The sequence below is a fragment of the Atractosteus spatula genome, chromosome 19 (genome assembly GCF_055471065.1).
Source record: "Atractosteus spatula isolate fAtrSpa1 chromosome 19, fAtrSpa1.hap1, whole genome shotgun sequence".
NCBI lineage: Eukaryota > Metazoa > Chordata > Actinopteri > Semionotiformes > Lepisosteidae > Atractosteus > Atractosteus spatula.
This window is the reverse complement of record NC_142724.1, coordinates 9,711,130-9,724,939: the sequence shown is the minus strand read 5'-3', so window position 1 is coordinate 9,724,939 and position 13,810 is coordinate 9,711,130. Positions and strand designations below refer to the sequence as shown.

General features: G+C 45.0%; 2 protein-coding genes across 3 annotated transcripts in view; both read right to left on the bottom strand.

Moving 5' to 3' along the window:
• Nucleotides 1–615: 615 nt before the first annotated feature.
• Nucleotides 616–5,833, bottom strand: snrpb (small nuclear ribonucleoprotein polypeptides B and B1). The gene is made up of 7 exons (XM_088937125.1): nucleotides 5,708–5,833; nucleotides 4,429–4,580; nucleotides 3,721–3,832; nucleotides 3,018–3,170; nucleotides 1,944–2,076; nucleotides 1,167–1,292; nucleotides 616–790 (listed from the first exon to the last, which is right to left on the bottom strand). Exons 1-7 carry the CDS (start codon nucleotides 5,708–5,710, stop codon nucleotides 753–755), a joined length of 717 nt encoding a protein of 238 aa, XP_088793251.1. The 5' UTR covers nucleotides 5,711–5,833; the 3' UTR covers nucleotides 616–752.
• A 1,728-nt stretch (nucleotides 5,834–7,561) lies between these two features.
• elmo2 (engulfment and cell motility 2) overlaps nucleotides 7,562–13,810 on the bottom strand; it is a 70,812-nt gene continuing 64,563 nt past the window's right edge. For both annotated transcript variants that reach the window (XM_088937124.1, XM_088937123.1), the window contains 6 exons: nucleotides 13,217–13,380; nucleotides 12,391–12,503; nucleotides 11,802–11,909; nucleotides 11,462–11,544; nucleotides 10,629–10,706; nucleotides 7,562–10,089 (listed from right to left, as the gene is read on the bottom strand). In XM_088937124.1, the coding sequence (XP_088793250.1) occupies nucleotides 9,889–10,089; nucleotides 10,629–10,706; nucleotides 11,462–11,544; nucleotides 11,802–11,909; nucleotides 12,391–12,503; nucleotides 13,217–13,380 (747 nt within the window). In that variant the 3' untranslated portion in view covers nucleotides 7,562–9,888. The remainder of the gene's footprint in view (nucleotides 10,090–10,628; nucleotides 10,707–11,461; nucleotides 11,545–11,801; nucleotides 11,910–12,390; nucleotides 12,504–13,216; nucleotides 13,381–13,810) is intronic.

The following is a 13,810-nucleotide window of genomic DNA, read 5'->3' as shown; positions in this document are numbered from 1 at the left end:
ACTAGAAGAAAACCCATGCATTAACTTCTTTCACCTTTACCAGCAGCAAAGGGCACGCTCCTGTTCTCATTCATGTGGGAACCAACGCATGCTCCAAACCACAACCCTTTTGGCTTTCAAACCACTCGCTCACACAAAAAATGTTTTGGTTAGTTCATACCTAAAATGAAAACATTGCATATTACTATTGACCAAAACAGTTTAAATCTTTGAAAAAGATTGTCTTTGAGCTATGAAAAAAAGCCATTCTGTTGGCAATGACAGCAATTACTGCAGCTTGTCCCCCATCTCTCGTGTGTTACTCCAGGTGCACATTTCCAACACATGGCAACTAGGTTAGCTGGTGCCTAAATAATCTGACAGCATTATGAATGACTGGCACCCCTACCAAGGTGCAGTGCCATCTTGTGCCCTTTTCTCCCAGGATAGTCTCCACGTTACCATGACTCTTAACATGAATTAGCAGCTTTCTGGTGATAGGTGGGAGGACCGCACTCTCATCTGGCACTACAACCACTTACTCCAGGTGTTGGTAGCAGAAGGTCAAGCAAATTCACAGTTTCATACACAGAGTAACAGAAATCTTGAAAAGAGAACCACTTCATGAAACAGAAATGTCCAAAACAATTTATTTAAAAATATTACACCAAAATAAAAAAAAACACAACTATACAAGAACTTGACGCAAAAAGCAGAGTCCTGGTGCAGGGGGGTTCAGCTCCGGGCGTCAAGCGACAGTCTGTCCGAGATGCTCAGGGCCTGGGGGGGCGCATTCCTGGAGGAGGGGGTCCTGAGGCAGATACACAAACAAGAATGTTACTGATGGCAACATGCAAGCCCTATATCTATGCAGCATTGCAGTTGTACAGGGATTTTTGTTTGAAAAGTGCTGTATTTGTAATTAAAGCTGTTACAAAGCTTAGAGGAAGATAGGGCCCCTCAAGGAATTGAATTTCAGACAACAAAATTCATTCAGTATTAAAAGACTTGAGATGCTCGGAAAACAAAATTAACTGGATGGCTGCTGGATGTCACAGGCGGGACTGATCTTTAACCACAGAGACCACAGAACCCAGAAAAAACTAAAGCACAACTGGAGGAGCCCAGACAGCGAGCAGGGTCCAGCCTCGTTGTTTGTAAGGACACGGCGGTGCTGTGCGCCTAACCTCTCATCCCAGGGGGGGGTGGTCTCATCCCCGGCGGGGGCATGCCCATGGGGGCTCCGCGGCCAGGAGGCATGCCCATCGGTGGGCCCATCGGGGGCCTCATGCCAGGTGGAGGGCCCATCATACCTGCGGTGGAAGAGAAGCAGGATCTTCAGACTTCAAAACGGAGAAGGATGTTTTCATATGATAGTTAAGAGACTTAATACGATACACATAGATGTCTTTTCTGAAGTAGCCTATATCCTATAGAGACCCGAGGACAACCAAGTCACACACTCCTGGCCTCTGCAAGGGACTGCTCGGTTATTCTAGCACATTTACATCGATAAATCCCCAACTCCTAACCTTAAACACTGCAGTATAGCCACTGCAGACAATGATATCAGCACCACATTTATATCAGCCCTAGATTTTGTGCTCTAAATGTAAAGAAGGCAGGAGCTCAGTGTAATCCTGCTTCAGTAGACTCAGCATCAGAATCAGCTCGATAATGAAATCATCACAGCTCCTGCCCACTTAGAAAAACCTCCCTTCGGCTTCAGTGCAATACTTCAACATGTTCACACCAGTGAAAAGCCCGTGTATGAAACAAGGGTTTCCCCCCCCAAACACCCTAGACTTCAAGGTCACCCATATTATTCCCCGCTACCAACTTTTAGTAAGTAGAACACTACTCAGTAATTAGTCCAATAAAAATAAAATGACTTTCCCTGGCAAACTGAGGCTACAGCGTCTTGGCTTTAGCACAACCACACACAAGCTGAAAAAAGCGTGTACCTGGTGGGGGTGCTCCGCGGCCCATGGGGGGTGGGGGTCCACCTCTTCCTGGGGGATACTGGGTAGGGGCCCCTGCAATGCTGGCACCTGCTGCTGCCGCCGCTACCGTCCCCCTGCCCTGTGGGGTCATCACCTGGAAGAAGACCGGGAAGAGCATTCAGAAAGAGCACGCCATAACCTCAACAAAAATGGACCCCTGTCAAGGAAGTCTTATGTGTGAGCAAGTTATCCATTGAGATCCTGGCCATTTAACTGAAATCAGCAAGCTTTTATTTCTGACCCTTCAAAAATACTTCGGCCAATCAAACCAAGACTGAACACCGCAGGAGAGTGAAAGTTCTTATTTGCTCGTAACCAATCCATAAAAAATTAAAACAAATTCTATAGCTCGTGAAGCAGGTCTCCAACTTTGGCCCTGGAAAGCCCCACTTCTGAACATATTAAATCATTACTTTCTAAAGTAGATGACCTGAAGGTCACAAACCTCTCTAAACCTCAAAGTATTAATGTTTCTTGAAAAAAAAAAATCAGTCAATTAAACAAATCCAAATGTTCCTAATCATGAGAAATAGGTACACTGGGCTTTACCAGACCAGGGCTGACTTTAGGATTTATCAGACTAATTTAATTCCATCATATCTGACCTCTAATCACTACAAGAGCCTCTATTACTTGAAAGAGCAGGCAAATATATGCAAACTATTAAAAGTGCTGGACATTGTTACTGCAACCAAAACTAAAAAAATGAATTAATTCTAAGAAACCATTAAGGAGCTGAAATGAACGGTACAAAATGAGATGCTGGGGAATCAAAGGTAATTCAGTTTGAAACCAGTTTAAATCCAGTTTAAATCCAAAGATTAAAATTTGCACTATTTTAGGGACGACTAAATGAAAATCAAATCAAGAGCAAAGTGCACAACACAAATTCTAAGCAGCGGTTAGCAAGGAAAACTAACTGCCTGACAAAAAACCCTGAAGAATCCCACAGGCGGATGGTATGTGCTGTCACATACGTTGCAGTTGCCTCCAGTGGGCAGTGGGAGAGGGAACAGGGATGCAGGGATTTATTACCTGTTGCGAGGGGCCTCCCACGCCGCGGACAGGGCCTGCCAAGCCAGCGGGTGCTTGTGGCATTGGAGCTCCTGCAGGAACCCCCCTGCCTGCCGCACGGCCCACACCAGGACCTCCGGCCACGCCAGCCAGGGGCACACGGGCAATGCCAGTCTGCAACACAGAAGCACAGGAACCCCATAAAACAGCAGCCTTACACAGGAGTGGACCGAGTGCAAGAAAAACTCACATATGCAAAGTCACGATTTACAGAAAATAAGGATTCTGCACACCGTGCATCGCAGGTTCAGCAATCCTGCCAGCTCCACACAGATTGGCCTGAGGCCCTGATCCGTTCCAGGCTGGAGCAGGATTGAAAACACTGAACGATTCTGGCAGGATGACCACAACAGGAGGTCAACCTCTTGCAATTTTAGAACACAAACAAGCCTCCTTTAATTTCTTAACTTTTAGAACTAGAGTTATACCAGCTAATGGGATCTTGGCATTAAGGGTAGGGAGACAGACAGACATATGCATCCTTTAAAAAAAAATGGAGAACAGCATCTTGACTTGAAAATGTGATCTTTAGTGCAGAAGAGCTCACAATTGTTCTCTATGGGGGCACATTTTATTGAGCCAATTCAATTAGAAAGAACTTAAAAGGGAGTGCCATTGTCTAGAAGCAGTGCTGCAGATCTGCTGAGCAAAGGGACAGACTTACGTCTTTGGGTGGGGGACCCTCCACGGTCATTGACACCAGGTTCTCACCACGAAGCAGCACCAGCCCCAAAACCCTCTTCTCCTCGCGCTCCGGCTGCTTCGAGTTCTTTGGCCTAAAAGGAAAAGCCGTCAGGTGGGACTGGACTGCACATTTTGCAGCGTCACACACTTTAAACTGATACAGATAAAAGTTGCATCCACCCCCCCATATGAGCTGCTATTAGGCAGAACAGAAAACTATCACCATCACCACAGAACAGATCAAGACAATATACAAAAGTCCATCTGAATGGCAGCTTTATAAACATCTCAGGTTGTGGATGGAAGGACGCAGAACTCGCTCATAACACTACAAACTTCAGATTAAGCCAGAGGAGGCTTACTGTTGGACAGTTGGCCAGGAAATCCCAGACAGACACTTCAAACCTACTTCAGTGAGGCAATTATCCAAGATGAATCTTAACCAGTTTCAGCTAATAATATGAAAAGGAGTGGTGAGGTGAGAGCAGTTCACTGGCAATGTACTGGGAAGCAGATGCCCTCCACACACTAGGTTGAACATAAATTGGAGATCTAAGCTTGTTATACAAGAACTCAACAAAAAATGTTTATTTGTGACCATTATCTTCGCCAATATATTTGTAATATTATCAGAAGCATAGTGGTGCATGAGAACACCAGAGACTATAAAGCCACCAGAGCCTCTTACTTGATCTTCCTGAACTCGTCGCAGTCACACAGGATGAGGTTCATGTGTTTGTCAAAGGCCTTGAAGGTCCCAATGAAGATGCGCCCATCCTGAAGAATACAGCGCATCCTGTAGTCGATGTGCTGCAACATCTTGCTGCTCTTTCCCACCGTCTACAAAGAGAGAGAGAGGGGAAGCGATCACATGAGCTGTGAAACTACCAAAACAAAAAGGGAAACTTCGGGCCTAGAGCAGTTCAGGTCTTCTCAGAAACAAAGAAGGATTAAAAGACCAGAGAAACGAGTATACTGCACCTTTACCTGGACAAAACACAGATTTCACACCACTTTCCCAGGGAGCTATAGTTAAATAAGCTTTGCTTACTCAAACTTCACTAGGTAATGGACAGGAGCATAGAGTAGTAAGTCCACTTTACTCCCCAATACACAGGGATTTTAGCCTTAAATCCGTATTTTTAAAGTTGGCTTGGCCATCAAAATAACTTCACAAAGGAGCACGCTAGAAGCAATATGACCATATTATGTGATGTATTATAGAACTGATCCCACATCTAAATGAAACCTATTTTAATTAACCACCTGGGTTGTTTGCAGCCAGAAGTCCCTAGAACGAACAACCATTGCTAGCACATACAACCGTGGTGTTACGATGCTTGCTCGCTTCCTTCACTCCACGGGACACGGTGTTTGTGGCATGCCGTGCAGACTGAAGACAAAATCGGTTATGTCGAAGACAATGGTTGTACAACCCAGCTCAACGGTGCACCGCTCATCACCACAGGCCTCATTTCAAGTGAACACTTAACGGCGTGAAAGACTATATATTGTAAGCTGTATAATTTAATGCATCGAAGCCCAAAACGTACCGAGCTTTCTCCACTGACGACGTGGAATAACCAAAGTCACCGTTTTGCAAATACACATGTAACAGAACGGCGACGAATCGAAACAGTTTGGGCGACCGTGCAAGATTTTGTATTCAACACAACACGCATCGGCTTCATTCATTACAAGTTTCTGGGGATGCCGAGGCCGTACTTTCGAGCTAACCTGTAGTTAACTAGAACCCAGGTTCCGAGTTACAGTTCAATACTGTGTACTCGGGAAACGACAGAGCGGCATAGACGGGGTTTAATCAAACCCAACACAAGCGCGCCCAACAATGGCCTTTCCCAAGCTAAAGGTAAGTGACTTTAACAAACCCATCAATTTCCTAAAACCCAAATACCTCGGAATTACAGAATATATGTTAACCTAGAAAATGTCTAAGACAGTCTTACCATGATTGCGGTTCTGATGGCTCCGATTCAGATCGGATTACACCAAACGCTTAAAAAATTGATCCGCGGAGCTAGAGCGCCGCCAGGACCTTCTTTTAGGGGGACATAGGCCGGAAGTGAGTGAACGGGTAGAAGAGGGCCCCCTGGAAACACGTACCACATCATCGTGGTTCCTACGGTCATGTAAAAACAAGTTAATTTTGTGACTCATCAGTTCTGAAAAGGTCAACATACACAGAAAATTAAAGACGTTCAGGACTTTGTTTTCTTTCTGCATTGGTGAATATCATATGCACAGACTTGAAAAATAATATTTTGGTGAAGGAGAGGCTTCCGCCGGAACCAAATGCGGGAGCAAGGAAGCGCAGCAGGTGGTGTCGTATGTGTGGCGCAAACGGACAAAAAGTAATTGGAAGGCATTGGCGCAAAAACTGGCTTCTGTGTTTATTATCAGCAATACTGGAAGTGTTCTTGGCTTTTACGTACTGAGCGTCTCTGTCGAGATTTTTTAGCAATTTTAACATTAATATTATGTCCATAATTTTTACTGCTCAGTAAGCTTAAAGCCAATATCGATACTATTGTCACTTTTATATTGTTGTCACGTCTTGGCACTCAATATGCATAGCTGACCAGTCTCTGAACCTGCACGTAAAATGTATCAGATATAAAGGACATGGAGACTGACGGATGTTTTAGAAATACTGTAGATGATTGCGGTCATGTTATTGATTATTGTAAAAGGTGTGCTTTTGCGCATCTTTCCTAGTCATACCCTATATCTTGCCTGTGTCCCTGTTTGTTTCATCTGGTATTTAGTTGTGGTTCTGGTCCATCTGTTTTCTAAGCGCTTTATCCAATACAAGGTCACGGGGGAGCTAGAGATTATCTCGGCAAGCAACAGGCAACCCCAATGGGACCCCAGCCCATCACAGGGCACACACAGACACATACACACAAGCTAACACTTGGGTTAATTTTCCCAGAAGCCAGTGAACCTACCAGTATGTCTTTGAAGCGTGGGAGGAAACCAGAGCACGGAGAGAACATACAAACTGCACATAGACGGCAAACCAGGTGTGGGGGTTGAACCAGGGCAGTGTTGCCCTTGTTTTAAATCTCACCCTGTGAATCGGTACCGACCACAGAGCTGACAGTCTAAGTGAATGTTCTTGCTGTGTAACCAGTATTCAAACACCCGGGCTATACTGTTGCATATACTAGGACTGGAGCTATGGAATAATGTAGTGGTACTGACATGAATTAAAATAAACAGCAAATTATTCATCTTTATAGTATATCAATCACCCACTAAAAAAGCTCCAACACTGTGTTGTTGTACTCTTAATCTAGCACAGTACTTACAGAGTGCACTACACTAGCCCTCTCGTAGTCTTATCTGTTCAAGACTTAGAAGGTACAAATCTTTCTATACATCATCTAACTGAATGTCCTATCGTTCAAGGAAAAAAATCCTCCTGGTCGTTCTTTTCTGAACAATTCCTACCATATCAATTTTTTAACTGATTTACTGAAGCATTTAAGTTGTTATAAAACTATGGCTGCAATGTGACTGCAAGAAGGTTTCTCACCAATTGCCGCGCTTTAGAATATGCAGTCTGTCCAGTAAGTACATGATCACAATAGTAAAAAGAATTACAGGTAGTCTCATCCACATTCTTATCTTCTATTTATTCTTGGGAATATTCTAAAAACACAGCCACTAGACATAAAGATGAAACTACTGCACCTACAACCCATATTGTATGATTCTCTGTTCGGTCTTCTGTTATAACCCTCTATCCACAGGTTACTGCCGATTCCCAGAGAAGGACAGCAAGGACAACGGTGATACCTTTCACTCTCTGTTTATTCACACAAACTCTTTACAGTTGCCTCTGTAAGGCAACATAAAGTATACAGATATTAATCATTTATTTATATGTATATTTTGTAACACTTTTATTTCCTTTTATTAACAGGTCATTCACTACCGTCACTAGCATTAACACAATCATAGCTACTGCGAAGATTTCATATGAAACGGTACCAATTACAAACACCCCTTTCCAGGCTCCCCATATACAAACATCTCTCAATCCACACACTCTGTGGCAAACAGCAGTGCTTAAACTGTTGAGGGCAAATATTAGGCGATTGTCTTAGGATTTGGCAGTAGCATTGGTTGTCCAGCAGAGGACACTCCATTCACTTTATGGCCCTGCATAACCGCGGGTAGGAGAGGTAATGTTCATCCCAAGCTACATTTGTTTTAAGTTGTGCTCTCAGTCAATTAATTGCACCATTTATTAACTTGATTAAATGTGGCTGCTAGGATTGAGACAACTACTGTATCTTCTCTTGTTTTCTCTGGATGAGATGTAGTCTGTAGCAGGTACCCAAATGGGTGGACTGAGGCAACTGGGGTAAAGTACCATGCTCAAGGGTACAACAGCAGTAACCACAGCAGGGACTCAAACCCACAACCTTGCAGTTGTCAGCCTGGACCCCTAAGCACTACTGTATGCTGTCCCTTCCCATATAAACCGACATTAAAACGACAATATGGCAGTGTTCTATAGCCTTTCTATTTGGGTTACATCGGAAACACTAATTTATACAAACTACGCCCCTTCTAATAGTTTTGTCTGGGTCAGTCTCTGAAAGGGAAAGCGGAATCAACAATGTCTGTATGTTGGAAAGCCGCATGAAAACTTTTTTTCTTCACGTTTCTAGTTCAGATGAAGTCTTGTGCAAAACTCTGCCGAGAGCTGCTGCTTGCTGTGTCGCAGGCAGTACGCTGCATCATGCAGTTAGATGGTACAGGCTTCTCAGGGGAAGGGATACAGCACCCTTCTGATTCTACACAACTACCCGAGAAGAAGTTCACTTCGATTTGCACTTGTGTATCAGCTATCCCACTTTGAAGATACATCACGGAATTAGAGAATGGATTTGGAGGAGCTATCCCTACACATGTGAGCAAGGGTATACAGAATTCCCATTCCCAGTAGGTGTATTCCAGATACTCTGGTATTTAGAAAACTATCTCCATGGAAATTTACTGAGTGACATGAGCAGTTTGGTGCTCCTTCCATGTGCAAGAAAAGAACCAAACTGAACATAGATCTCCCAAACCAGCTGTCATACTGGGGAGATTTTTGAATTGCCAGTATTAGTTAAAGGTTTGCCTGCCAGATGCCCCTTTAAGAGCTCAGAACAACTTGACATCTTCAGTTACAAAAATAGACTCTGTTCTCAATTACAAATAACAATAGTGATACTGAAACTGAGAGAGGGAGAAGAGAGACTGGTCAAACTAGGCAGGCAGCCCTAGCACACCGCTTCTTCTTAAACATCAGTTCATCATGACTCTAAATTTTCTTTAGTAGGATGTTTAAGATTGAGCGTTGGATTTCTGACTTTTCTTCAAGATTGTGTTTTCTTTAACTAAAATTTGGAACAGTATAGCACAGTTCACAGAGAGTGTGCAAGCTGAAAACATCTTCTTCTGTGAACAGGAAATTGCACTCTGAAAAACAGAAAACACACACACATTTCCACAGTTGAAACACTGCTGTGGTCTACATTCTCTCTACTTCTCAGTGTGGAATTAAGCTCTGTTCAGAGGAGGGGCTGGTTGGTTCTCAGAAGGCCTGCTGTTGTGGATGAACTGAAATCAGACAACATGTTCCAGTTATGAGGTCCTGCAAAACAGCTAGGTTAGACGATTATCAACCGGGATGCAACATCTCTTCAAACGGGTTACATCCTTTCCTGTGCCATCAAAAAAGGCATAAAAGCTATTTTGCCAAACCACCCTCCCTGACAAGTAAAGCCAAGTTCTGATGTGGTCAGCTGACAATTTCTTTAGTGTTGAAGGACACATCAATATGATTTACAGCCCCTCTTAAAGTAGCAGTGCTGGGTGTATTGTTATATTGTCATTAAAAGCTGCCTTTATTCTTTCCTCACCAGTTCTCCCTTCCTCCCTTTCCCTTTGTCTATTGATCTCCCTCTCCCTCATCCCTCCCGACCCCACCATCCCTCACCTGTCCCCGTCTTCCCTGTTGCCCATTACCCCTCCCAGATCCATAAAGCTTCCTCTACATGTTCCCTTCCATCTGCCTCCCTCCCCCACCCTCTAGAACTGCTTGGTTCCCACTCCCCCCCCCCCCCCCTCAGCCATAGTGATAGGTGAAGTTGTAGGTGCTGGGCTCCTTGGGCACGGGGGGCGGGGCCTCGGGGATGGTGATGTTCTCCAGGTCGAGGAGGCGGAGCTTCATCTCCATGCTGATGAGGGTGTCAAGGTCGCTGCGGGTCAGATCGCTGCTCATCTCCCGGCCGAGGAGAGCACACAGCCCGTCGGTCCAGATACAATACTGATGACACACGCACACACAGGGAGACAACACCCTCCTTTCAGATTCAAAAATCTGTAATGACCCACGAGTCAGAAACATGAGTTTGGATTTGTGTTGAACCCATGTAAGGGCGCAGAGGAGGTGGAGATGAGATCTGCATCCGGTCAGTGAGCACTGCCAGGTCATCTGGGTTTTTTCAATGTATGCACACAGGGCAAAGACACTGTATGGAGGACTGACACAGTTACAATACAGAGAAGCTCACAAGACCCTGGCCAGCCAGTGGGTTTGCTGTTCTGCCAAACACAAATGAAACACTCCCTCAAACCCAGTGCTGCTTGTGAAATCCTGGCAAGTGATACTGCCCTCTGCAGCCTAGAAGACGTCATGTTATGTGCATCTGTGACACTATTTGATGTGCATCTAATGAGAAGGACTTGAATACACATTTCACAGGTCATCGCTGACACAATGGCAGGACGTGCCAGAGTCCAGGGAAGACTGAGGGGGAGAAAAGAGTGAGGTAGCGTTTGCTGTGTTGTGCGTCAGGGTCTTACCTCATACTTATTGGGTGCAATGAAGTTCAGAGCCTCGTCGGGATCGTACAGGATGGAGAAGGCGAGCTCCACAACTTCCTACACAAATCACACGTGTGTTAGAACAGACCACCCCACTGCGCAGTGGCTGCAAGCAGTCCTTTTCATCTCTTTATACAGTACATGCATGAATACAGTACATCACACATGTATTTACACACACATATTGTATAAAAATATATTGCATGGTAGGGAAGTACAGAACTGATCCATTTTACAATGTAAAAAAACAGTCAGAATACACCAATCAGATATATGACTTAAGGTGCCTGATTAGCGTATACCACACATTGTTAAACTGCACCTACTCGTAAATGTTGTTGACTCTCTGATTACAATCTTCACATGTGGAGCATAAAATATTATTCTGAACTGACTTCCTGAAGATAAAAAGCTTCCACAATCTGTTAATGTGCACACAAGGGGCCAAAGAGAAACATGCAGCTTTTGTGCCAGTAAATTCTCCAATTAATGGCTTTATCACTCAATTCCTACAAATGCAACAGCCTTCATATTTCATAGTTACAGTACTTAACCCTGAAAGAAGGATTTCTTTCAAATCACAGGGTTTAAAAGAATTTGAAGAACTGATAAACACAGCTGGTCAGAAGAGCTCGGGCTGGGAGTAAAACCCTGGACAAACTGCGGCCCTCCAGGAGGGGATATAAACATTTTCCAGACACCCTGTATAACCTACAGGACGATCTCAGTGATTTACTGAGCAAGGCAAATGAACCCAGATCCCCCTTTCCTCCTCTTTAGTGCGCCCGCTGTGTCCAGCGTGAGGGTGGCACCTTGTTCTGTTTCAGGGTGCTCTTCTCCTTCATGTGAGGACAGTCTTTTCCTGTCACCACTGACTTGATGTCAGCTACCGGAACTAAGAGAGAGAGAACATGAGGACAGATGAGAGGGAGAAAGAGACACACAAGGGGGAGACTGCCAGACTGAGAGAGATGCTAGAAAGGCTAGCCTTGCTTTCCTTCCCCAGTATCTACAGATCCAGACGCTAGTCTCTACTCCCCTATAATCACCCATCTGCTCCCCCATTCATCCCAGCTGGAAATAAGCTCATTATTTACACAACCCCCCCACCTCCTTTAACAAAACCTCCCTCCCTTCTGTTAGGGAACTTACTCTTGTCAGTGAGCAATTCGAAGGGCACCTCCCCCTGGGGTGGCTCCTCCAAGTCTCCGTAGTGCAGAACTTTGTGATTCAGAGACAGACGGCAGAACCAGAACTTCTCTGGAGAGGAAGACAGGTGGTCAGTGCCGTGTGTATGAGCATGGTCAGTGTTGTGTGTATGAGCATGGTCAGTGCTGTGTGTGTACAAGCATGGTCAGTGCTGTGTGTGTATGATCATGGTCAGTGCTGTGTGTGTACGATCTTGGTCAGTGCTGTGTGTATGAGCATGGTCAGTGCTGTGTGTATGAGCATGGTCAGTGCTGTGTGTGTACAAGCATGGTCAGTGCTGTGTGTGTACGAACATGGTCAGTGCTGTGTGTACGAGCGTGGTCAGTCCTGTGGGTGTTTGAGCATGGTCAGTGCTGTGTGTACAAGCGTGGTCAGTGCTGTGTCTGTACGAACATGGTCAGTGCTGTGTCTGTACAAGCGTGGTCAGTGCTGTGTGTATGAGCGTGGTCCGTGCTGTGTGTACGAGCGTGGTCAGTGTCCTGTACCAACACCATACAGTATGTACGGCGACAGCACAGTGATCAGGATGCACCTTGTCTCCGCCGGTTGCCAATCTTGCGGAAACAGCTCCCCTCACACAGCCTGTTCAGACGTTGCTGCTTTATTAGTTCCAGGATTTCCGGTTGGATTCGCTCCCGCAGCTCACTGGAAAGTGGACAGAAAGACACTATATCCACTGACTGCAACAGACAAAGTCACTGAGCTCACAGGGGGTCACTGGTGCATAGCTGTACAGAGATGGAAACAAAGGCACAGCACTTTCAAGCATTCTAATTACCTGCCAGCCCCGGACACAAGCTAAACACCTGCGTCCTTCACCCCTTTCGTTTTATTTGGAAGCTAAACTTTAAGTTCCTTAAAATATCTGTAATTTGAAAATGTCCTTTTTTGACATGTTTTAAACCAACAGATACTGTATAACCTAAAACTGAACTTTTAAAATGTGACCATTCTACCTCGTTTGAAGAATAAAATTTTAATGTGCTCTGTTTCTCTGGTTTGTGGCCAATCTGAGAAAGATAACTAACTGCACATTATCATTGGTGTTATGGTTGATCTTATATGTCGCACATTAAATTAAATATTCTCTTCTTAAGAAGAGACCTGATATCATCTGAGAAAAAAACAACGTTTTAGTCTTGCAAACAACTGGAGTCACATCTCCATCAGTACTGACGAAAGGACTCCAGCAGCAAAGACATTATCCTTCATAAAATGCTCGTTTATGGGATCTGAACTATCAGAATATGACTGAGATGATTCCATGGTGTGAACGGAAAAACCATGTCTGAAGGGAAACGTGAAAATAAGAGCTGGGTCCCCCCCAGGAGACTCTGGCTCAGGCAGGGGAAGCTCACATGATGGGGGGGGACTGGAAGTCGTCCTGGCTCATCCTCTCGGACTGGCGCAGCCGCAGGATCTCAGAGTAGCTCAGCCCCCGAAGCTTGCTCTTCAGCTGGTCCAGGGAGGTGGGCTTCATGGCCAGGGCCCGGGTGATCTGCTCCCGGACCACCTGCATGACCTGGGCAACACGAACAGCACCGGATCAGGACGGGCAGGCCCCCCCTGACAGTTTCATGACGGCCTGCTTGGATGAACGAGAGCCTGATAAAATCCGAAACCATGACATTAATAAGCTAATATTAAAATTTGTTAATTTATCTAAAAAATATTTAGTTAAACTGAATGAACTAGTGAAAAACCATTCAAATGAAGTGCGATGATACTCTCCGTTTCCAATGCAGTACATACATATACCCACACTGGCCAGAACGCTAGGACTCTCCGCCTCCACTCCAGTCAGATGAGAAGGCTCTTTCAGCAGTAGACTGTGTGCTTGGCTAAAGAACATGAGACAGCCTCACATTTCCAGTCCTGGCCAGGACAATTCCTAGATCCCAATCCACTGAAAACTGGTAGACCCAGTGGAAAGTACAGTTCAATCCCACACA